Source organism: Halichoerus grypus, chromosome 11, assembly GCF_964656455.1.
Source record: "Halichoerus grypus chromosome 11, mHalGry1.hap1.1, whole genome shotgun sequence".
NCBI lineage: Eukaryota > Metazoa > Chordata > Mammalia > Carnivora > Phocidae > Halichoerus > Halichoerus grypus.
In genome coordinates this window covers 951784-975158 of record NC_135722.1, presented here as the reverse complement: position 1 = coordinate 975158, position 23375 = coordinate 951784, and the positions used below count along the sequence as shown (strand labels likewise).

At 60.9% G+C, this 23375-nt stretch overlaps 1 protein-coding gene across 4 annotated transcripts; it reads left to right on the top strand.

Annotated features, from left to right (window-relative positions):
- The first annotated feature begins 926 nt into the window (after positions 1-926).
- TOLLIP (toll interacting protein) lies at positions 927-23080 on the top strand. Of its 4 annotated transcripts, none has more exons than XR_013442229.1 (7): positions 927-1110; positions 11195-11344; positions 13044-13226; positions 14287-14439; positions 15192-15282; positions 18758-19785; positions 22092-23080. XR_013442229.1 is itself a non-coding variant. In XM_036070744.2 (6 exons), the coding sequence occupies exons 1-6, from the start codon at positions 1078-1080 to the stop codon at positions 18970-18972; spliced, it is 825 nt and encodes a 274-aa protein (XP_035926637.1). In that variant the 5' UTR covers positions 927-1077; the 3' UTR covers positions 18973-21305. The 4 variants fall into 4 exon arrangements, 2 of the variants coding, with proteins under 2 accessions (XP_035926637.1, XP_077913702.1); XR_013442228.1 differs by lacking the exon at positions 22092-23080 and adding an exon at positions 20237-21305; XM_036070744.2 differs by lacking the exon at positions 22092-23080 and having other exon boundaries at positions 18758-21305.
- Positions 23081-23375: the final 295 nt, after the last annotated feature.

The following is a 23375-nucleotide window of genomic DNA, read 5'->3' as shown; positions in this document are numbered from 1 at the left end:
CTGGGGAGCTGCACAGAGGGGAGGACCCGGGGCTGCGCGCAGGCGCCCCGCCGAGCAAGCTGGGGTTACGGGCGCGAACACCCACCACGGACGACCGGGTTTCTGCGGGTGATCACGCAGGCTGAAGGCAGCGGGTTCTGTGCGGCTCCGACGCCGTCAGGGGGCACCGACAGTTCCAAGACGCGGCTCCGTAGTGATTCTCGTCTGGACCGAGAGGCCAGGGGAGGACAGAGCTGCAGCCTCGGGGCCCCGCAGCAGACTCGGGCCGGGGGGCGCGGCGGGGGTGTGGGACCCACGAGGGTGGGGAGGGCCGGCGGACGGGGGCCCGCGCGCGGGGAGGCGCCGGAATAGGGGCGCCCCGTCCTGGCCCCGGGGACGTCCGTGCTGTGCGCTCGCAGGCCACTGCAGGGGCCTCAGGGGTGCCGGGCCGCGCCTCGGGGTCGCGAGTGGCCGTGCGACCCTCACGGCCCGTGGACCGGCCCTCGCGCGACAGGGGGCACCGCCGACGGACCTGAGACGGGCCGCGCTGCCGCCGCTCCGAGGGCCCGATCCCCGCGCTCGCACATCTGCGTGTGAGGGCTCCCGCGCCCCAAGGATCTGAGGCAGCTGCAGGGCTACGCCGTCGCTTTGACTCCAAGATGAGGAGCCCTGAAGTCGCCCGCCCCAGGCCCCGCGGCGGCCGCAGTGCCCACCCCAAGCGGGGACTGGGGGGCGGGGGGCAGCCCCCCTCCCCCTCAGCGGACCACGTGACCGGCGCGGGCCGGCCGCTGGCGGGCATGCGCACACGGCTAGCTCGGGAGCCATTTCGCGGGGCCGCGGCCCGGGGAGAGCGACTGCGCAGGCGCCCGCCGGGAGCGCGCGTGCGTGCGGTGCCGGAAGGGGCGGGGCGGGCGCGGCGCCTGCGCAGTGAGCAGCGTAGGGGGGCGGGGCCAGCCGTCAGCTGACCGAGGCGGCGGCGGCGGCGGCGGCGGCGGCGGCGACGGCTTCCGTGGGACAGCAGTCGGCGTCGCAGGCTCCGGCGCCGAGGGTCGCGGGCGCGTTCGCTCCTGGTGGGCGAGGCGGGGGCCGGGTAGCACCATGGCGACCACCGTCAGCACGCAGCGCGGGCAGGTGAGGCTGCGGGCGGGCGGCGGGCGTGGGCTCCGTAGCCTCCGGGGAGGGCCCGACGACGGGCTCCGGGCGGGGCGGCGGCGCGGCGGGGCCGGCCCCGGACGGAGCAGGCCCCGCACCCCGGGTGGGTCCCCCGGACCGAGGAGGGTCCCCTGTGCCCCGGATGGTCCTCACGTGGAGCACCCCCCCGGCCGTCCCTCTGTGGAGGAGGACCCCGAAGCCCAGGTGGTGTCCGTCCTCCCCCCGGGCAGAGTAAGGCTCGCCAGCCCAGCTGCGTCCCCAGTTAGGGGCCACTTGTCATGCCGTCCGTTTTTCATTTGTAAATGAGAGGGTGGGAACCGGGGACCTGGGAGGGCCCTTCCCAGTTCTCACTCGGAGGGCTCCTGTGTGGACCCCCCCGTGCCGTGGCAGGAGAGCGGGTGTAGACTGGCTCAGGACGGCCCGGCGGTGAGGTGGCCTCCCAGCAGCCCGTTCAGACTGCATCAGGGGCGGGTTGCCACAAACCTGAAGTTTGTATGAACAGAAGCTCAAGATGCACAGCAGGGGAACATTTGGGTCCTTTTGAGCAGGAAAAAAGGTTCCTGTGCTGTGATCTCACAGTCAGCTGCTGAGGGTGAGCTCCCGTTCCCAGGGCTTCTCACCCCTAGAGCTGGACGTGGCTGGATCTTGTTTGTGCGCGCTAGAGGAGGATCTTTTCACAGAACGCTTTTTCTGAGGTTGAGAGGGAGACCCTGGTTTTGTAGGAGTTCCCCTTTGGGCACAGGTGCTCTTTCTGAGAGCTTTGAAGGGGACCTGACCCACACTTCCTGTCGGACTTGGTGTGGGAAGGTCCCGGAGCCAGTGGGGAGAGTTCTGGGCTCGTCCTGGGGCTTCCAGCGCTCCATCTTCACAGCAAATTACAGCAGCTTTGCTGCCAGCAATTTCTCATGTTTATGCAACGGGCTGATCGGCTGATGGAGAGCAAGGGAACCCCAGCGGCTCCTTTCCTTGCCCTCCCACACCCCCCGCCGGGAGCGGTGGGCTTAGTGGTCGGGCAGGACAGCCCCCGCCCTGGCCTGTCATGTGTCCTCAGCCTCCTGGGAACCCAGTGCCCTTGTGCGGGACTTCGCTGGAGGCATGGGACTGAGTGTAAACACGCACAAAGTTGGGCGCGGTGTCTGGTGTGAAGGGAGCGCCCCGTGGAGCTCAGCTCGCCCTGTTACCAGGGGAACGCTCAGTTCTGTGACAGCATAAAGCGCAGCCCCTACAGTCCTGAGGGAGGGAGCAGGAGCGTCCGAGAGTGTTCACACACGTGGGGCCTGTGCTGTCCCGTGCTGCTTCTCTGTTGACTCCGTGAGTAGGGTGTTTCCTGGCACGTGTGACCATGCTGTGGTCTTACGTGTGTGTGTTGGTGTGCAGTGTGGGGTGCCCTCCGTGACCCGCAAACACGCAGGAATGGCAGGGCTGGGCCGGAGCTGGTGGGGGCTCCAGGAAGGTGTCATCCAGGGCTGGGGTCTTGAGTGCCAGCGCAGGGCACGTGACTTCTTCCTCAGCCAGTGTTATCGATCATGGTATTTGGGGCAGCACGATACAGTGAACACCCAGGTGTGGTGACCCCATCAGGATCTTACAGGGCAGCGCGGCAAACAGCCTGCAAGCTGGTGAGCTGCACGCTCAGAGCTGTGGGTCTTTTTTTTTTTTAAGATTTTATTTATTTATTGGAGAGAGAGAGAGTTCGAGAGAAGAGCGCATGAGCAGGGGAGGAGCAGAGGGAGAGGGACAAGCAGACTCTGCACTGAGCGCGAAGTCCGATGTGGGGCTCGATCCCACGACCCCGGGTCATGACCTGCACTGAAACCAAAAGTCAGATGCTCAACTGACTGAGCACCCCAGGCGCCCCAGAGCTGTGGGTCTTAACTCAAGACTTAGATATGAAGGTGGCCTGTCATGGGCCGTGGTTGAGGTGGGTAAGGTTCCTGGGGGGAGATGGCACCTGATGTAACACTTGAAGGAGGAGCCCGTGTGGTGGGGCTGCCCCGTGGGGAGGGGCTGGGCCTGGAGGGAGACAGGGTGGGCTGCTGCTGGAAGGCCGGGGAGGGGGTGCCTGTGCCGGTTCGAGGAACAGGCACGGCCAGGGTGCTTTTCCAGATGAGAGGCCAGCAGGCAGCAAATGGATTGCGTGCTTGAGTTTTATCTGGTCACTATAGTGTTAACTTTTTAAGAAAGCTTTTTGCCTGGCACACAGCCTCTTCGTGCCCCCTGCTCCCCTCTGGGCTAAACAGTCCTTGTAAGGACCGTGTTGCCATTGTTCGAGTCTGGTGGGCCTCTTCCTTTACCCAGGGTGCCCAGACTCCGCTGGTGCTGGGTGCTCTGCCATCCCAGCAGGTGGTGGTGAAGGAGGCGCTGGGTGGTGACTGGGCGGCTCTCCTGAGCATTAGCCCCGAGCCGCTGGGCTGCATCCCTGTGCGTGGCACCCAGGGCTCCACCGGGCTCCAGGGAGCCCAGAGCCTGGACTCACACGTGTGGGGCATACTCTGAAGTCTGACCATCACCTCCCACTTGCCACAAAGGAGTGAAGGCAGCGTCCTTGGGGATGTGAAGGAGGAACGGGAGTCTGCCTGGTAGTGGAGACAGGGTGTTTCCCATGTCCTCGCACAGGGAAGCCTGAGGGTGGGCTGAGGGTGGGGCAGTGCTGGCTGCTTCCCTCGGTGGGGCTCAGATGGTTCTTAGGCATCTGTCTGTCCAGGCTGGTTCCTTCCCTGAATCGCCACTGAGCCATGCCCCAGGCCTATGCTGTTTGCCCCGCTTTTCACGTTGCTAGTATTCTTGTGACAACGTCCATTTTCTGTCCAGGGTTTCTGTCCAGTCCACAGATCGTTCAGAAGCACCTGATGGGCCCCTGCCTTCCTTGTTAGAACTTGGGGAGTTTGTAGGACACGCTGCTTTAAACCACATAGTGCCTGTCAGCTCGTGGGGATGGCGATCGAGGCTCAGTCAGGGCTGCAGGAGCCCTTCCAGCCTCCCTCCCAGATGTGTGGGTGGGCCCCCCGGAGTTCAGGCTGACCACAGCCACTCGTCCTCCTGGAGGTGCTCATCAGTCAGCGGGTTCAGGCCAAGCGCACCGCCGCCCTCCTCATGATGCCTTTTCTCTCCTGACCCGAGCTGGTCTGCTGGGCGACACTTGGGTGACTTGAGACTGTCCAGGTCCTTGTCAGCCTTGATGATGATGATTGTTTTTGATAGACGACGTAGTAACAACGTTCTTAATTCCATATAAATATAAAATATATATATATACAGATAAATTCAAGTAAGTGGTAAATGTAAATAATAACTTCAATATTGATAATTATTGCTGGATCAGTGACTTCTTTAGGGATGGCAAAGGGTGATATTTGTAGTTTATGGCTTGTTCTGTTTTTATTAATTGGGACTGTTTGCTAAGATGGCTTTGCAGATGGTCAGCTGTCTGTCTGTGCTGAAACACAATTGTGGAAGAGAGGTCGGGAAATGCTCAGCTCTTGCCCGTCGGTTTCCAGGACTCGGAGGGAAGGCCTGGCTTTCTCTTTAGGCTTGTGCGTGGCAGTGTTTCCTTGAGCACCATCGTGAGCCCGTGGGCCTTGTGTGCACAGCCTGCCTGCCGTGGCATGCCTGCTCACCCTGCCGGCTGGCCCAGGTCCTCCCGGCTGACAGCCCGGGCCTCTCCCTCCCGCCTCTCTGAGCTGGGTGGGGGTGTGTCCAGGGTCGGGGTGCAGTGCCCTTGTTGGCTGCACGGAGCCTTTCTTGTTTGGACCCATGCTAGTGTGGGAGTATCCGCCTGTGTTCGTGTCTTCATTCTTCGACCCGACGTCTTTCTGTCTGTCTAAGGTTGGTTTAGCATCAGCATGTCGTTAGACCTTTAAAAAGTCAAATCTAAGAAGCGTCTTTGTCTCTTAGCGGGAACACGTTAAGTAATTGTATGTGATCACGCACATGCGTTTCCTTCCGCTGTTGTCCTCTGTGCTCAGATTTACCTTTTCTGTGTCCGTGTCTCTCCTTGCGTTCTTTGGGCGATTAAATAGTTTCTCAAATTCCGGTGTTCGTTCTGTCCTGGTCTGGAAGACACACAGATTTCTGTTCTCCTGGTGGTTATGCTAGAACCTTTCCTGGGCAGACCCAGCAGGGTGTAAGTCAGCCGCTGTGTTTGCGCTCCTCCTGATGGTATGTGATCTTGGGGGGCCCCTTCCCAGCCCGGACGCTGCTTCCTTTCCTGCCCCTCACACCGTGGGACCACTGTGCTTTTGCTTTCAGTTTGTCTTTTTGAGTTTGCTTTGGTGGCGGACTTTTCCAGGCTCTGTTCGTGAGTGCCCTTCTCCAACTCCTGGAAGCTCTTCTTGCTTGTGTGGCGCCCCACACGCGCGGATCTTAGTGTGTGTGTCCCGGCGGCAGCGGCTGGCCTGGGGCAGTCAGCGGTTGACACTCCTGCCCCTGCGGCTCCGCGTGTCCACCGCCCTCCCTGCGCCGTGTTGTCCCTCTTCTGGGTCACCACTGCCGTCCCTGAGCGACAATCAGCTCTCTGACTCTGGGCCAGCTGCTGAGCCTCGGTGGCCTCGCGCATTTGTGCAAGGACGGACTGAGTCTGTGTGTGTGGCGTGCTTGTCCCAGCCTGGCCTGTAGGAAGGCCTGAACAGGTGAGCTGATGGGCCCGAGGAGTTAGCTTGCATCCCTCAAAACACCCGGCTCTCCCTCGTGGTCATCTTTGCCTGCAGTTCCGCGCGCACCATTTACCACTGCCCTTGGCCCCACCATTCTGCTTCAACACCTGCGGGACGCTGGGAGCTGGGGGGCGGGGCTGTGGCCCCCGGGAGGGCAGCCGTGTCCGTGGAGGGCAGCAAGGCCCCTGGAGGAGGCCGAGGACGCCCGAGCAGGGGCACAGAGCAGCTGGTGTCAGGTGTTCACAAGCTCCCCTAGGTGAGTTCTCGGGCCCTCTGGAAACAGCCATCCCCTGTGGGCCAGGTGACAGCAGCGTCCCCTGGCTCCACTTGGGCCTCCGTCCACTGGCTCGTCCTCCTCTTTTTCTGTGTGTCCTCTCCCTCGGGGACCCCGGCTTCGGGTCCCCAACACGACCATGACTCCCTGCCTTCTCCCCGCCTCCTTCCTGAACGCCAGATCCCTGCGTTCTGCTGCTCCTTGCCCTGGAACGCTCCAGACGTCACAGTCAGGATGATCCCGTGGGTAGTCTTGCTGCTGTGCCTTCTGAGCAGACAGTCTGGTTCTTGGCCTGTGCCCCGCCCACACAGCGCCTCTCCCGCCCCACTGGCCCGCCGGCTGTCACACCCTGCAGCAGGTGCCCGGCTCTGCCAGACGGGAGGCATGGCAGGCCCGGCTCCTCACCTGCCTGGGCCCCCTCCCGCAGGGTGCCAGGCCAGCGCCTTGGCCGCAGTACAGCCAGGATTCTGTCAGCAGCCAGGCTGGGGGTCAGAGCCACCCCTCATGCAGTCACTGGGGGACAGGCAGTTTCTCCCAGGCAGACGATGGAACCTGCTGAGCTGTGGCCTCGGTGAATCTAGTGGCAAGTGTGCCCTTGCAGGGCCTTCAGCAGGGCAGGCCCCTGCGACGCCAGGGAGGCTCAGGGCTCCTGGCCCACCAGACACCGTCCCGAGGTTGGGGCTCCTCGTCCTGTGAGCTGCTGACTTCACCACCTGGCCCTCGGCCCCTCTACAGCTCGTGGCCACACGGGCTTCTCTGTGTCTCTGTTGTCACCTTCCTCCGTCCCTTTAGGCCGTGATTCCAGTGTGAGTGATGTGGACCGAGAGCCGAGTGACAGCTATGGACTAAGGAGGCGTTTGTGTTGGGGCGCCTCTTCGGACTGTGGCGGGGGCTCCGGAGCCCTGAGTGCCTGTGTTCTCACGGGTGACGCCGGCCCCAGAGGGCGGGGCAGGTTCTCAGACGAGGCAGAGCGAACGGAAGGCCTCGCGGTGGCTGGCGGCCCGCACTGGGGCTTCCGCTCCTCGCGGCATCGTCGTGCTGTTTCGTTGGGCGTCACGTGGCCATCGGCTTGGTGGGGCACGTGGACACGGGAGCTCTGCCTCGTGGCCGCCGTTCTCATGTTTGTTTTCGTGCCACAGGCGTTCTCCACCCTGTCACTATGTCGGGGCGCCAAAAAGAACATCCAGCGGGTGGCTAAAAAGTATTCTCTCGTTTCAAGCAAAAGTTAAAAGTTCACTAAAAATATTTTCTAAGAAAATTTTCCAGATGTTTTACTGGAAAAGTAACAGTTGAATGAATTTTTAATTCTTGATTACATTGGTACTGTGTTTATATAAATTGCTGATTTGTGTGCGTAATTTGACACATTATAACTTATAAGTAAATATGTTCAAGGTTCTCAACAAATACAGATACAAAGCATTAATAGGTTTTCGGTTTTTAACCTAACTTTTAACTTAAAAATTTTATTCCTTTTTTTTTTTTTAAGATTTTATTTATTTGTTAGAGTGGACACAAACCAGCCGGGTGGAGGGGCAGAGGGAGAAGCAGGGAGCCCAATCCCAGGCTCCATCCCAGGGCCCTGAGATCATGACCTAAACCAACAGCAGGCACTTAACCAACTGAGCCACCCAGGTGCCCCTAAAAACTTAATTGTAACCCTGCTTTAACTCAGGAGTGCTGTTTGTACGCAGAGCACGAGTCCGTGTACGGGATGTGGACTGATAGACAGTGAGGGCGGCGAGGAGAGATGGGGTGGATGGTCCTTGCGGGGACAGTGACGACAGACAGGCCCAGCGGGCCCCCTGCCCCGGCCGGTGCACGGCTGACAGTCCGTTTTGGACTCTGTATGCATCTTGTAAGCATGAGCCAAATGATAGTTTACAATGTCTATTATTTATTTCTGATCAAGATTAATCATTCTCTCTAGTCCTTGAGCCAGGATGAAGCATGTATTTTAATGTGACCGTTCAGACGTTTCCTCCGTCATCATATGGCAAAAGTAAATTTTAGGATTAGCCCTGAACTTCTGTACGTCAGTAACGCGGGTGCCCCCGACGACCTTCCCCGGCTGGTCTCTGAAGCGGTCGGGCTCGTGTCGGCGCCCGGGCTCGCCGGGCAGGCCTGACCGAGGACTGGTTTCGGCCGCAGCGCTGACTGCAGGTGTGGGAGTCCGCTCACGTGGACGGACTCTGCCGCGGTTGGAGCAGCGGGCAGACCTGTCTGCCGGCTCCGGGGCCGCGGGTGCTGCTTGCAGGACCAAGAGCTTGGTATTTCATAAGAAGTGGGGCGCTGTTTCCTTTTTTTTTAGTTAAGTTGACATGTTTTCTGACAGACTTCACATGTTAGAGTTACGGAACGGCTGTAGCAGTTCGGAGAGCCCCAGCGTCTTTGCACCTTGTGTGCGATCCTCACTGGTGACGTCAGCAGGGTACGTCTGTCACAACCAGAGACCTGGCTTTGGTGTGTGGCTGCTCGCTCCGGGCTTTTGGATGCCCCGTGTTTGCCTCACTGTCCCTTCTGTCCTAGGGTTCCAGCCCGGACCCCACAGGGCATGGAGCTGCCACGGACCCTCAGTGGCCTGCTCTCTGGGACCATCTCAGACTTTCCTTGTTTTGGGGTCTGCCGGTCAGGGATTTTGTAGCCTGTCCCTTGGGTGGGAAGAAGCCTCCGGGACGTGGTGTCGTCCTTGCGGCTTTTCAGGAACCCGGCATCCCCCAGCCTGTCAGTGCTGGCGTTGGCCGGAGGGCTCAACTTCTGTCCCCTTCCCGTGTTTTGTTTGCACTCTTAATTTATGTTGTAAAGATCCTCGTTTCACGTTTACAGTTTTATGGTTAAAACATGATTGAGAAAGAGCACTAGATGTTTGACCTTTTTTTTTTTGTAAAGGTTCACTTACTTGAAAGAGCACACGTGAGCGCAGGGGGAGGGGTAGAGGGAGAGTGAGTCCCAAGCAGACTCCCCTCTGAGCAAGGAGCCCATCATGGGGCTCCATCCCAGGACCCTGAGATCGTGGCCTGTGCCGAAATCAAGAGTCGGACGCTCAATGACCAACTGAGCCACCCAGGCGCCCCGATCTCTGACCTTTGATACAATTTTATTTCCCCCCATTAAAAAGGAGTGTGTTTTCCTTGAAGAAACCCAGATGAGTACAGTAGAAAGGAAACGTGGTTCTGCAAGTCCCATTCGGATGATGGGATGATGGGAAACAGAAATAATGATCCCCATGCCTGAGCACACCCTGTCACCACTGTCGCTGCAGACACATGCCTCGCCATCCGGCCTGTTCCCTGCTGGATCCTCAGAGCTGCCGTGTGTGATACGGGGTGAGCGGTTATTTTTCAGAATAAATGAGAATCTGGTTGACATGAGTCTGTGTCTGCCAGATTGTGTTCACGGGAGCGGGCAGAGCTCACCACGGCCCCTGCAGGCGGAGGCTGGGAGGCCTGAGGCCGACTGGCAAGGCAGCGTCCGGCCCCGTGTCCACTGGGAAGAGCGCTGGCTGGGAGTGTGGCTCCCGGTTGCCCCAGCGACTGGCGATGGATGTTGGTCTGGTAGCCGCCAGGCCAGCCGCAGCATCTCAGCCGTGATGGAGGGTGTGCGGCCTTCTTTCCGGGGCAAGCCCTGGGCCCTGCTGGTGAGCCACGCGGCACACCGGGGGAAGGGCACCTACGAGGCCCCTCGGGAGGCAGTGCACTCCTCCCCTGGCAACCCTGGGCCTCCCGGGTGCCGCCGCTTTCCCTTCCATCTGTAATGAGTGCTCGGGGCCCCTGTGGGCCCATTGGAGCCGCCCACTCCAGACCGAGAAGGTGTGAGATGCTGTCCTCCCCAGGTGCTTGAGTCGGCCCGGTGTGGGGTCCTGCCAGGAGAAGGGTTCCCTTGCTCCGCAGGGGAAGCAGTTGGAGCACCAAGCTGATGGGCGCCGAGGTGGCAGTGGCCAGGGCGGAGCCCCTGACCCCAGGGTCTTGAGTGGGTTTCCATCGGTTTCAGTGCCTGGTTTGGGTGATCTCCAGGCCCGAGATGGGGACATGGAGGGCAGGAACCTAGACCTTTCTAGGGATATTTGAAATGAAAGAGCACAAGGCACCTCGGGAGAAATGCTTTCCCATTGGCGCTTGTGACCTCAGCGGGTGTGGAACCTTCTGGAATCCTGCCAGATCCGTGTCATCTGGAAGGCCAGAGCTTGAGCGATAGAGGCCTTAGGATACTTGGTGCGTGGACATATGAGGTGGTCCCCAGCGGTTGCTGTCAGGAAATGCAGTTTGCCACAACGCCCTGTGACACGTGGGGGTTTCCTTTTGGCATTTCCTGAAAATAACGCTTCTTCAAGGCTCTCGGCCTTGTGATGTCCCCTTGGGGCGGCCGAGGAGGACCCGGGGACCCCTGCAGGCGGGCCCTGGGCTGTAGCTCTGCTGCTCCCTCCCACCGGGACCTGTGGCCCGGGGGCTGCGCGCCCTGAACCCAACCTGCCTGGGAAGGAGTGGAGTGCAGGCTGCCTGGGCGTCCGACATCCAGCGGGCCCGTGCTCTGCTCATCTCTGCAGGGGAAGCCTTGTTCACGGCCACGGCCACATGTGGCAGCCGGCTCCCGAGGCAGCCGCTGCCTCTTCCTGGAAGACTGGCTTCTGGGAACCCTCGGGGCCTCTGCACAGGCCACCGTCCTGCACATCCCCGGCCCCATCTCTGGGAGGCCAGGTAGCCTCGTGGACAAGGGGTTCGGCAAGAGGCAGAAGGGGGCTGTTTGGGGCTTCGTGGGGTCTTCTGGGCTGTTGTTGCATCTGAGCTGGGTCAGCACGGGGGGTGGGGGGTTCCAAGCTGGAAGTCCAAGCTTCCGATTTTGTCGCACTGCGTGGTTTCAACCAGTGCCTTGCAGCCCGCGGGACACGTAGGCAGAGGGCGTGTGACACCTGACCACGGCCCGAGACCGTCAAGGAGCCGTTCTGAGCACGAGAAACTGCTGTCAGGGCCCGAGCGGAGGCCGGTGTGCGTTTCCGTGTCCACCGGGAGTGGGCTCCGTGCTGGAGGGCATCGTGGTGGCTCGAGGCACTCGGGCTGGAGACCCTGGACCCCGTGGGCCCCTCGCTTTGTAGATGACGCCCTGAGCTCCTGCCACACTAACTCCTGTGCTCGCCCTGAAGGTGTATGTCGGCGAGCTCCCGCAGGACTTCCTCCGCATCACGCCCACGGCCACGCAGCAGCAGGTGCAGCTGGACGGGCAGGCGGCCCAGCGGCTGCAGTACGGAGCGGCGGCGGGCACGGTGGGCCGCCTCAGCATCACCGTGGTGCAGGTGGGTGTCGGGCCTCCCTGGGGCCTGCTCGGGGTGGGGCGGCCCTGCGTGCGGCTGCTCTGTGCGCTGTGGCTGCCAGGCCGCGTTTTCTGTGTGGACAAATGGTTTCCGTGATTCGTTTTTCTTGAGACACACCTGATGAGAAACGATGTAAGTGAGATGCTGAGGATGACCCAGGCTTCTACCAGAAACAGCAGGAAGAGCCAGTGAGGGGTGTGCTGGGCGTGTTCTGTGTGCCGGGCACCGCCCCTTCCCAGCCCTCCCGGCTGCTGGGGAGGTGGGGGCACGGAGGGAGGCCCCGGCTGCTGAACGGACCCCAGGAAAGCCAAAGGCGCGGTCAGGATCGAACGTGGCTTTGGTCACCACAGCTTTCTGTGAAACCAAGAAGAAAGGGGAGTCACTGGGAGGCAGAGTCACAGTCGGGCCTTGCAAATGCCGTGGGTTTTAAGGGGACTGCACCCCAGACACCTGGCCACACTTGCGGGGCTGATGGGGTCACCTCAGATACTCACGTGTTCCTGAAACTCCGACTTCTCACGTGCCCACACGAGCAGCCGGTCCGCACCCTCTGCACCGTCCTTCCAGCCCCATTTTGCCTGCTGGGCCTCTCGGCGTGGCCCATGGCCCTTTGTGATAAGCCTTTCTCCCCTCTGTCTGCAGGGGGCCCCACCGTGCTTCCTGGCCTCCCTCCCCGGCGTGTCCCTGGTGGTCCCTGCCGTTGGAGCAGAGCGCTCTGCGGTCGGGCCCCTGGCTCCCCTCTCCCCTCCCTGCCCCCACACCCAGGCCAGCCCTCCACTCAGCTGCAGATGGGAGCATCCACGCCACAGCCCACGGGGCCTCTTTCTGGGTGTCCAGTAGGCGTGTCGTCTGCTTCCCGCATGTGGGGTGCAGGTGCTTCGTGCGCTCAGGACAGGGCTGGTTTGGTTTGGGCTTGTTGGGGTTTCCCTTGTGTCTGTGACGGCTGACGGCCTTCGCCCATGTTCCACTGGGCCGTGTGCTCGTCGCTGAGGCTGGAGAGGCCCCTGTCCTGGGCCTGGCGCCGCGTCACACGCCGGCCTGCCGTGCACCTCTCTCCGTGCGGGCAGGTCCGTGCTCCTCCCCAGGGCCGTGGTGGCGCCGTCCTACCCAGGTGTCTCCACGTCGAAGTTATGTGGTTTTTGGTTTTACGTTCCAGTGTGTGATGCGCTTGGAAGGACGTTTGCTGACCGGTACCCTAGGCAGCCAGAGCCTTAGCTCTTCATCAGTCCCTGTGCCTTCTTCCCCTGCAAAGGCAGCCTGTCTGGCTGGAGGTTGGGCTCCGCGGGATCCATAACCTGCAGTAGTGGACAGAGAACAGAAAAGGGAGCCAGGCAGTGGCTGGGCCAGGTGCCCTGAACTCGCCACCCCGCTGCTCCAGGCTGGCTCTCAAGCCCCATGTCCCGGGTGGCTCTCGGCTCTGGCCCAGGACAGCCTGCCTGTCACCCTGCTCTGCAGCCTCTTCTGAGGGGATGCTGGAGAAGGAGCTGCCCCACACGGCACAGCAGCTCCCTTGACTTGAGCCGGGACCTTCGGCACCTGGTGCCCAGGAACAGTTTCGGCCGTGTCCTGTTCCCCGGAAAACCCTGGGGTTGATGACGCGAAGGGGGTGGACAACTTAGGTGAGCGCATGTCTCTCACTCCGACGGCAGCTGCTCATTCAGTAACATTGGCTGTATTTCAGGCCAAGTTGGCGAAGAATTACGGCATGACCCGCATGGACCCGTACTGCCGACTGCGCCTCGGCTACGCAGTCTACGAGACGCCCACCGCCCACAACGGTGCCAAGAATCCTCGCTGGAATAAAGTCATCCAGTGCACAGTGCCCCCGGGCGTGGACTCCTTCTACCTGGAGATCTTCGACGAGGTGAGAGGGCCGCCCACCATCACGGGCCCAGCGGGTGCGGGCCACTCGTGGCCACACGGGAGCCACGCTGCCCTGTCTTCACCACCGAGGCTGTCTCGGAGCTGCAGGCATGCCCAGACACAGGGCGTGCCGTTGCTTTGTGATGGCTGCCTGGGTGTCCCCAGCAGCAGTGAGGAGTACACAGTCTCACGCAGATCCTTGCACCCGTTAGATTCAGAAACAGCATCAGCAGGGATGGGAACACCGGGCACTCCGAGGAGACAGTGTTGACTGTACTCCTTCCCCAAGCCCCAAACACATCCCCAAACCAAAGGCACACAGAGGCCAGCTCTTCAACCAGGTTGGACGTAAAGTGGGTCAGACCCCACACTGGGTGGAATGGGGTTCTTGGGCAAGTTGCCAGCCCCCCAAGTGTCCCTGGGAGGGTCAGATAGATACACTGGGGCTCTTCCTGAGCATGGTCCTCTGGGCACCTGTGTGGGGCAGCCCAGTCCTCCATGGCCGTCCAGGGAGCCTCAGGGGATTGGTTGGCAGGATGAGAGGTCGGAGGGCTGCGGGTTGGGCAGCAGGGCCTGGAGGTGACCCCCCACCTGGTGCAGTGCCCTCTGTCCTCCCTCTTTCCTTCTAGGTTCCTCCCTCCTACTCTTCCTTTTCCTTTACTCTAAACGGGGGTAGAAAGGAGGGCCTGCTTAGCAGGGAAAGGGCCTCCTTCCCTCCACCTGTGCCCACTGGGCTTTGGACTTGCAAGGGATCCCGAGAGGGTGGGCGGAGGCCCTCCTGGCCTCATGGGGATGAGGGTGGTGGGTCCTGTGTGTGTGGTGGGGGAGCCAGACCTTGGGGGGAGTGGGGGGTAACTCTTGGAGGCGGTGGCTCTCCGGGGGCAGGGTGAGGGTGGGGGTGTGGGCGGGGGTCTCAGGGCAGGGATGATGGGCGGGGCTGAGGGGCTGTGAGGGCACCGGTGGGGAAGTGGGGCCTCAGGGCAGGAGGTGGGGGGGCAGGGGCAGGGCCTCAGGGCCAGGCCTCGGAGTGATGGCAGCACCTGGGCACCCATATCCCTCAGCGGGCCTTCTCCATGGACGACCGCATCGCCTGGACGCACGTCACCATTCCCGAGTCCCTGAAGCAGGGCAAGGTGGAGGACGAGTGGTACAGCCTGAGCGGCCGGCAGGGCGACGACAAGGAGGGCATGATCAACCTGGTCATGTCCTACACGGTGAGGGTGGGGCAGGAGGGCCGGCTGAGCGGCAGCCTCAGCTCAGCGGAGCTGTTTGTGCCCAAGGGACTGGGACCTTGGCTCGCAGGCGTCCGGGTGGGAGGAGCAGTATGGGTTGGTGGCCTGTCCCTCAGGGTACGGCCGCCCCCGTGGTCAGAGCGGGCCCACCAGGCGGTAGGGAGGGGTCTCACATGGGGTTTAAGGGAGCGGCTGCTGGTCCTCTGGCCCTCAGGTCTCTTGGCTCGTGCGGGCTCCATGGCCCGCGGCCTGCTGCTCTTGGGGCAGGTGGGGGTCTGGGACACCTTTGTGTCACCGAGGCGGTGGTGGTGTCCCTGTTGTTTTAACTCTGCCTGGAGGAAGTTCCCTGCAGGTGTCCCAGCCCAACAGAGCTTCATTCCCCTTCTTTAGCCCTGGGCTGTTAAAAGCAAATCCCAGCATCAGTGTGATTCGACTCGTAGACGTTTGATTACACAACTGCTGTTTTCACGCAAACACACAACCCCGGTTCTGTTAACGGAGCCGGTAGCGTTCTAGAGGCAGTCGGGAAGCGTTACAGGTGTAGGTCCTGAAAGTACCCGTTTGCTTCCCGGGACCGCGTTCCCTTCTGATCCCGCGTCAGTCGGCCACGGCTCTCTAACAGCCCATGTAGCCAGGCCGCTCGCCCCAGCCTTCCACCAGGGCAGCGTTAGGGTGTCCATTTCCATGGGTGCTGTGTTCTCTGTGACGCCATGGTCGTCTTCCGTGTGTTCCAGTCGCTGCCGGCCACCGTGATGATGCCGCCTCAGCCTGTGGTCCTCATGCCCACCGTGTACCAGCAAGGCGTCGGCTACGTGCCCATCACAGGTGTGTGTCCCTCCCCCTTCCCGGCGCTGTCCTCGGGGGCTTGCGGCGCAGCGTGCAGGCTAAGTCCTGTCTGCGCATGACTCACGGGATCCTTCCAAACACAAGGATGTGGTCTTAGGCTTGAATTATTTTATACGTCTGTGGGATATAGGTTTTTTTTTCCCCCAGACTGTTGGCGAGTTGAACTTTTGTGGAGGTGTAGAAATGTAATCTCTGAACACGTTAGTGTATGAGTTACCGTCACGAAAGATCCTGCCCTGTGGGGTGCAGCGAGCCGTGTGCCCAAACGTTCCCGTTCTGTCGTGTTCATTCGTCTTTGTAAACTAGCAGTTTGTGACGGCAGTCGGGTTACTCTCTCGTCTTTGGATTTTCAAATGTTAACGTCAGCCATCGGGTCACGGTGACTGGACTCAACCAGCCCCTGCCGCAAGCAGCCATGAACCCGGGCAGAACGGACGAGGCGGCAGCTGGGATCGGGCATCAGCAGACAGGCCTGTAGGACTGTGAGCCCCAAGAGAAGGGAGGCGGAGGAGCCCCTGGTCACCGCGGTCTCTGCCCGAAGCGGCGTGGTTGTCCCTCCGTGCCAAAGGGGCTGGACTGGGGCAGGACGCTGTGGGGCAGGGGCCGTGCTGCCTCAGGGCTGGGGTTTCCACCCAGCCAGAGAAGAGAGGCCTCATCATCGTGCAGTTGCGGTTGGCGCAGGACCAGGGTGTCGCTTTGGGCTGACCTTCACCCCGGAGCCTAGCCACAGCCCCACAAGGAAGGGGGCGGGGCGGGCAGGCTGCACCCGCGTCCAGGGTGCCCACACAGGTTCAGGAAGCGGGGAGAGCCGTGGACTCCGGTTTCCACAGGGCGCCGTCCCGCAGATAAGAGGGGGAAAGGGTGAGCCCTGGTTGGGACAGAACCAGTCAATAGGCAGTGGCCTCAGTGACCCAGGAGCTGCAGAGTAGCCAGGACTCATTCACAGAATTAAAGAGGGTCTTACCAAGTGGGAAGAGGGAACCTCGGCAGAGTCCCGGAAACTGAGGAAAACCAAGGGGGGGATGTATTTGGCCTGGGAAGCGCGCTGAGTGGGGGAACACTCCCTCCTGCTGGAGCAGTCCAACGGCTGGGCACCTCCTTTGCCTCAGGGGGGCCCTCCGTGGGGCCTCTCCCTGCCCCTTCCCTGCAGCGGTTTCAGGGTCTGTGTGAGATCGGGGTTTGACTGCCTGCCTTGGAGGTTTGAGCAGGAACAGGCACCTTATGGGCAAAGGTGTGAGTGCCCTGGGGCCGGTTAAACCCGCAGGATCGTCTGCTCTCCACTCTGGAGGCCAAAGTCCAGCAGAATCAGGGTGTGGGCCGGGCTGCGGTACTTAGAGGCAGAAGCACAGAGCCGGACAGGACCCTTCCTAGCTGCACCGCCGCAGCTTCGGCCCCCATGGCCCTCACGGTCACAAAGGCCCTCCTGAGGGTCAGTGCCTGTGGCCCAGGCGCTCCTTTGATCAGGACCCTGCTCCAGATGGCCAGGTGAGGTCTTGCTCATCTTTCTGGGCGCACACTTCAGCCACGGCGTCACTGCCCCGGGACCTGTTTGAGTAACGAAAAGTCCACTTTGTCAGGAGACGTGTTTTTATGGTTTCTCAGCTCTCTTTGTAAATGCTTTTAAAGTTTGTCCTAAAACGTTTATTCAGGGAAAGGCAGACTTCTGTATAAATGGAGACTTTGAACTTCTCTTTTGATGCACATTTGTAAGCTTTGGGACAGTGACCTACTCGCAGGAGGTGGCCAAGGAAAGGAAGGAGGAAGGAGCTTTTGCCTGGACCTCGAGGCCGAGCCGCCCACCGGCTCCAGTGCGTTTCCTACAAACAGGGACTTGCGCCTGCTGCCCGTGTTCGTGTGAGGCTTGTGCTTCAGAGTCTTCTCTGCTGTGAATAACTTACATCCCTAACCTCGTCGAGGTGTGCATGCATGTATATGTGTGATGAGTGATGTGTGTGTGCACGTGTGTGATCTGCAGTGTGCGTGCGTGTGTGCACGTGTGATGAGTGATGTGTGTTGTGTGTGTGCACGTGTGATGAGTGATGAGTGATGTGTGTGTGCACGTGTGTGATCTGCAATATGCGTGCGTGTGTGCATGTGTGATGAGTGATGTGTGTTGTGTGCGTGCACATGTCTGATCTGCAGTATTGGTGTGTATTTGCGTGTGCACGTGTGATCTGTATATTGGTGTGTGCATGCATGTGCGTGTGTGTACATGGCACACGTGTGCACGTGTGATGAGTGATGTGTGTGGGCACGTGTGTGGTCTGCAGTATGTGTGTGTGCACGTGTGTGGTCTGCAGTATGTGTGCGTGCGTGTGCCCGTGTGATGAGTGATGTGTGTGTGCACGTGTGTGATCTGCAGTATGTGTGCATGCGTGTGCACGTGATGAGTGATGTGTGTGTGCACGTGTGATGAGTGATGTGTGTGTGCACGTGTGTGGTCTGCAGTATGCGTGCGTGTGTGCACGTGTGATGAGTGATGTGTGTTTGTGTGCGCGTGTGTGATCTGTAGTGTGCGTGTGTGCACGTGTGATGAGTGATGAGTGGTGTGTGCGTGCACCTGTCCTGCAGTATTGGTGTGTATTTGCGTGTGCACGTGTGATGAGTGATGTGTGTTGTGTGCGTGCACCTGTCCTGCAGTATTGGTGTGTATTTGCGTGTGCACGTGTGATGAGTGATGTGTGCGTGCAGGTGTGATCTGCATATTGGTGTGTGCGTGCATGTGCGTGTGTGTACATGGCACGCGTGTGCACGTGTGTGATGTGGGGAGGTGCGTGTGTGTGCGGACCCTGCTCCCGCGGGAGGGGTGCTGCCTGCAGGTGCTGCCCCCCGACAGGTGGGGGTCCCACGGGGGAGTTAACCCTGGGGTGGGGGTGAGAGCCTTTTTGAAGCGTGCGGCAGGGTCTGTGTGCGCTGAGCAGTGCGTGGGCTGCACGGAGGCCACGCCCACCAGATGGGGACAGTGCTGCCCGGGGTGGGAAAGCCTTCGCACTGCTGTTCTGCCCCGTGATTTCATCCACCCTGGAGACGGTCAGCTGGAGAGTTGGGCTCTCAGCATCTCACCACCTGGGCACGCTCTGGTGTGCGCCTTGCTCTCGGGTTTCGCGTGCTTGTTGGTGTCGGAGGGACCCACCTGGTGCACGGTCTGCCCCACAGTCGCCCGCTGATGTGGGACCGTCAGGGCCTCCCGTCCCGTGTGCTGTTCCTTCCTGACAAGAGTGTTTTGTGGCCTTCAGTCAGTGAACATCAGAGTTTGAAGGGACCGCAGCGTGAGCCGCCTGTCGGGCTCTGAGCTGAGAGCGTGGACGGTGCACCTGCTGGGGAGGAGGGCTGCGGGCAGTGGATTTGTGCACGGGGGCCGCGGGCGGGGGCGCACGTCCTTAACCCCGGGGCCGGCGCTCGGCATGGGCCCTGGTGCCGCTGTGCGCCCCTAAGCGGCATCTTGTGCTTGCAGGTGTTCCTGCCGTGTGCAGCCCTGGCGTGGTGCCCGTGGCCCTGCCCCCGGCAGCCGTGAGCGCCCAGCCCCGCTGCAGCGAGGAGGACCTGAGAGCCATCCAGGACATGTTCCCCAACATGGACCGGGAGGTGATCCGCTCCGTGCTGGAAGCCCAGAGAGGGGACAGGGACGCAGCCATCAACTCCCTGCTCCAGATGGGCGAGGAGTCCTAGAGCCACAGCCGCCACGTGGCCTCAGCCCTCCCGATGTGCTGGCCCAGCCCCTCCCCCTCTCCTGTGAAGGAGCCCCGTGTAGCCTTTTCTCGGGCGTGTGTAGTCCCAGTCCTCACCCTCGTGTGGGATGCATGTGGGTGGTTGGTCCCCAGCTGCTGGGCCCTCCGTCGCTCAGGGTGGGTGTGCGTGGCTCTCCTCCTGGCTTCGTTGGGAGCAGAGTAGGCACGTGGGCCGTGTCCTGTGTACGCACACTCGCTCTCCTGCCACTTGGGGACATGTCTTCAAGTGCCGTGGGCTCCTTCTCCGCACGCTGTCCCAAGATCGCTCTCTACAAGCACCTGCCTCTGCCAACGCTTTAGAAAGTGTCGCTGTTTTCCGGGTTTGATTAATGGCATGCAGTTAGTTTACTTAACCGGGGTAGACCTATTATTTCAGGCACATAGAACATTAACAGCCGATTTGGGTTATTTTTACAACTTTCAACCTTAAAATTCACATCCTTCCGTGGATGTTCCTTGTGTGTGGTTCTGGGCTGCTCACCAGTGTCTTGGGCAGACCGACTTCCGTGTTGCCCGCCCAGCGGCAGGGTCTGCACGGATGCAGATCACACTGGATCCGGGGGCCGCTGAGCCCAGCAGCCCGCCTGTCCCCACCCGCGGGCTCTGGAGCAGGGCCGTCCTGCGCCCCGGGGACCCCGTGATGCCTTTCCTGCCGTGTCTCCTGCCAGCTCTGTGGGGTGTGACTCCGAGGGCTTGCCGCTCCATCCTCTGACCAGCTCTTGGAACAGAGCCTTGAAACTGGGAGTAAGAAATGGTAGGTCTAGTACTTTGTATTTGTTTATTAAAGGGTATTTAGGAACCGTTGGCTTACTACTGACGTTAATTTGAGTAAACACTGTACCAGGCCTGTGAATTTACTTTGGGTGAAAGAAGCAGCAATCTGGTGAATGTTTTAAGTCTTCCCGGGAGGCATGAGGTACATGGGCTGCGCCGTGGGCTGTGTGGCAGCCGTGGCCACGGGACTGGGACAGGTGGGTGGGGGGGCACCTCGTGAAAATCAGCCACGTGAGAGGTTTCTCAGGTGCTGCTTGCAGCCTGTGCACGAGACGCTTGCCTCTGGAGAGGGAGTCTTTCCGCCGTGGGCGCGACGGGCCCCAGCAGCGTGGCCCTGCGAGGGGTCGGCATGAGGGTGGACTCCTGTGCCGCCTTCCCCCTGCCTGGGGGGTTTGCTGTTGGCTGGAGGACGCTGCTTCTGCTGCCAGCAGGCGCGGGTCAGTCGGAGATGTGTGCACAGAAGGCTGAAGGAGCGCGTGCCGGCGGCATGGTGAGCGCACCGGCCGGGCTCCTCAGTGAAGACGCCGCCAGCCGGTGGACGCCGACCGCTGGCTTGGACGTGTGAGCTCTGCTTTCTCGTGGAGCGCAGGCTCCCTGTTCAGTCAGTTTGGGGCCATGCAGCACATTTCTCCCCAAACGGAAAAAAGTGTCGGGCAGGCCTGCAGCTCCCCCGTGGGGACAGCCTGCACGGACGCGCAGCACGGGACCCCGGTCCCAGAGGCTTCCCGCCTCCCCACTGCTGGGATGTCTGGGCGCCTTGGGGACGTGCTCCATGTGGGGACAGGCACAGAACCCTGCCAGCAGCCCAGCGGGCTCACTCGCGGGACCTCAGGTGGCGGGAGAGGGACTCTAAACTAAACCTGTCTCGTGCTCCCTTGTGAACACTGTGACATCGGAGAGAGCCCACACTCTGCAGGGCCTTCCTTGTTGTGTTAGGCCCTCCTTTCCTTGTTCACGCCCGACCGTCCTGTCTGTGGGCTCGTGGCCTGTGGCGGCCTGCTGCTCCTGGGGAAGGGGGGTCACGTTGCAGTTCCTCTGAAGCAGGCCTGGGACGGGCCGATGACATGGCCGCAGCGTGGCCACCACGGACTTCCGCGAGCCAGGGCGGCTGCTGGTGTCTGGGGCCCCGTCCCTCGCGGCCCTGTGCATGGCCAGGTGGCAGACCCTGGGGGCCTCCGTAAGCTGGTCGGTGGCCTTTCCTCCAGATGCAGCCCCCCCTCCCCCCCACGCTGTCAGCGAGGACGGAGCGGTGGTGTGTGCCGGGGATTCCTCCCACCTCCCCTCCAGCGTTCCTGGAGGCGCCCCTCCCCTTACCGACTCCTCTGGCTGCAGCTCTGCGCGCTGGTGGGAACGATTCTCAGAGCTGTTTCCGATGCTTCTGTCGGGGTCCAGTGTCCGGAGTTATCTTTGATTGTAAAGTATATTTTTGCTTTTCGGCCTTCTAATTTAATACATGGTATCTATAAAAGTAGAGAATTAAACTTCTCCAATGAAACTTTACCATTTTTGTTCCTGAGTGGTTTTTAATTTAGCTCAGAATACATTCACTCGCTAACAAACTACACGGACGGTTGTATGAGTACAGGTGAAATTTAATGGCTGGATTCAGAACATTAACCTGAAATATTTATACCAAGCATGAAGTTTTGTTTTTCAATTAAAATATGATGGGGAGAGAGGTGCCTGGGTGGCTCAGTCGGTTAACCCTCTGCATTCAGCTCAGGTCACGATCCTGGGGTCCTGGGATCGAGCCCCACATCGGGTCCCTGCTCAGAGGGGAGTCTGCTCCCTCTCCTCCCCGCTGTGCTCTCTGTCGCTATCTCTGTCTCTTTCAAACAAATAAAATCTTTAAAAAAAAAATGACAGGAAGAAGGTTCAGGGCCAGCAGGGGAGGCAGCTGCGTGCCCCCACCCTGTGCCCGAGGTGGGGTTCCGCACAGTGCTTCCTCCATGTGGCTCACTGCCACTCGCTCTGTGTCGCCATGAATGTCTTTTGCCCAAAGCAGCGGAGGGAAGCGCGTGTGCTCGAGCCCGACACGATGTGAGGAGGCAAGGAGCGCTTCTGTTCTGAAGCTTGGGACAGAGTGCCCAGGATGCCATGGGCACAGCCAAGCTCAAGGAGTACCCCAGGCGGGTGCAGGGGCTGCACGGAGGGTCAGTGCAGTGGGGTGGGGGTCTGTCTGCTTAGCACGTTCCCGAGTGTGCACGAGGCAGGCGCCCGGTCGTGTTTGGAGGTGCTAAAGTCCTGGGTGTCTGGGCGCGAGCCGACTTGGTTCTGTTCTAACAGCCTCAGGCGTGGCTCCTGACGAGGGGCTGGTGTCCAGCTTGCTGCGAGGGTGAGCTCGAAGGAAAGCGCCCGCCGCAGAAGGAGGTGACAGGAGATTGCCAGAAGCCCGACGTGGCCCAGGAAGCCCCGGGGGAGAAAGCCGTCCTGGGTTGGTGGAAGCAGAAGCACATTCTTCCTGGAGGAACGTGGTGTTGGTTGGGCCTCTGAGGACTCGAGCGCACGCGGCCTCGTGCGTGCTTGGGGAGATGGTCCGCACGAGCAGGGAGCAGCCATGAGCGAGGCTCAGCAGCAGAATCCGCACGACCAGACCTCCGCAGAGTCGGACTCCGCCGAGCGCCACACCGGGACCTAAATGTGCAAACAGGACAAAACAATGCGAGCAGAGACCAGGAGGCTGCGCACAGGATGGGACAGAGCCCGACAGCTCCTGGCAGTGAAGACGCAGCCACTGGAGATCAGTGGCAGGCTGGGCACTGCACGGGAGCCCGCTGCCCCCGGGGAGCGAAGGGGTGGGAGGGGGACGCTCGACTCGGGTCAGGAGTCACAGTGAGCCCCACGGGGCGTGGGGCTAAGTGCCCGTCACCTCTGCGACACGCATCTGTACCGACTGGGAAACACGAGTGTGTGACGTGGGGCACACGGGTTCTAGTCCAGGGACAGCGGTGATGTGGAGGGCACGAGACGCCGGCTCGCTCTGTGTGAGTCATGCTGCCTGTTACCATGAACCCAGTGGCCCCGTGGTCCTGGCATGCAAGTGCAGGACGTGGCCCCGGGTCAGGGCAGGGGCTAGATGGGGCTGTCCTTGCAGGCGGCCCTGCGCTCTGCCAGCCCCTCCCCCGTGCCGTGGTTCGGACAGGCGGTTTGACCTGGGGTTCGGGGCTCCCCCCTAGCTGCACCAGCGGTTACTGAACAGTGAAGGGGTCACTGGTGGGCTCTGCTGGCGGTAAGTCTGTCCACCCCAGTCACGCATTACAGGCTTGGGGACATGACCCCTGATTTTATTTTTTATTTATTTTTATTTTGTTAAAAGATTTATTTGAGAGAGAGTGCACACGTGTGTGAGGGAGAGGGAGGGGCAGAGGGAGGGAGAGAGGGAGAGAATCCCCAAGCTGACACCCCGCTGAGTGCAGAGCCCGACGCAGGGCTCTATCCCAGGGCCCTGAGATCCCAGGACCTGGACGCCCAACTGACTGAGCCACCCAGGCGACCCCATAAGCCCCAATTTTAGTGGGGCCCTGGTGTCCCATCTGATCCTGGGGCACCTCTGGGAAGGGCCGGGGTCGC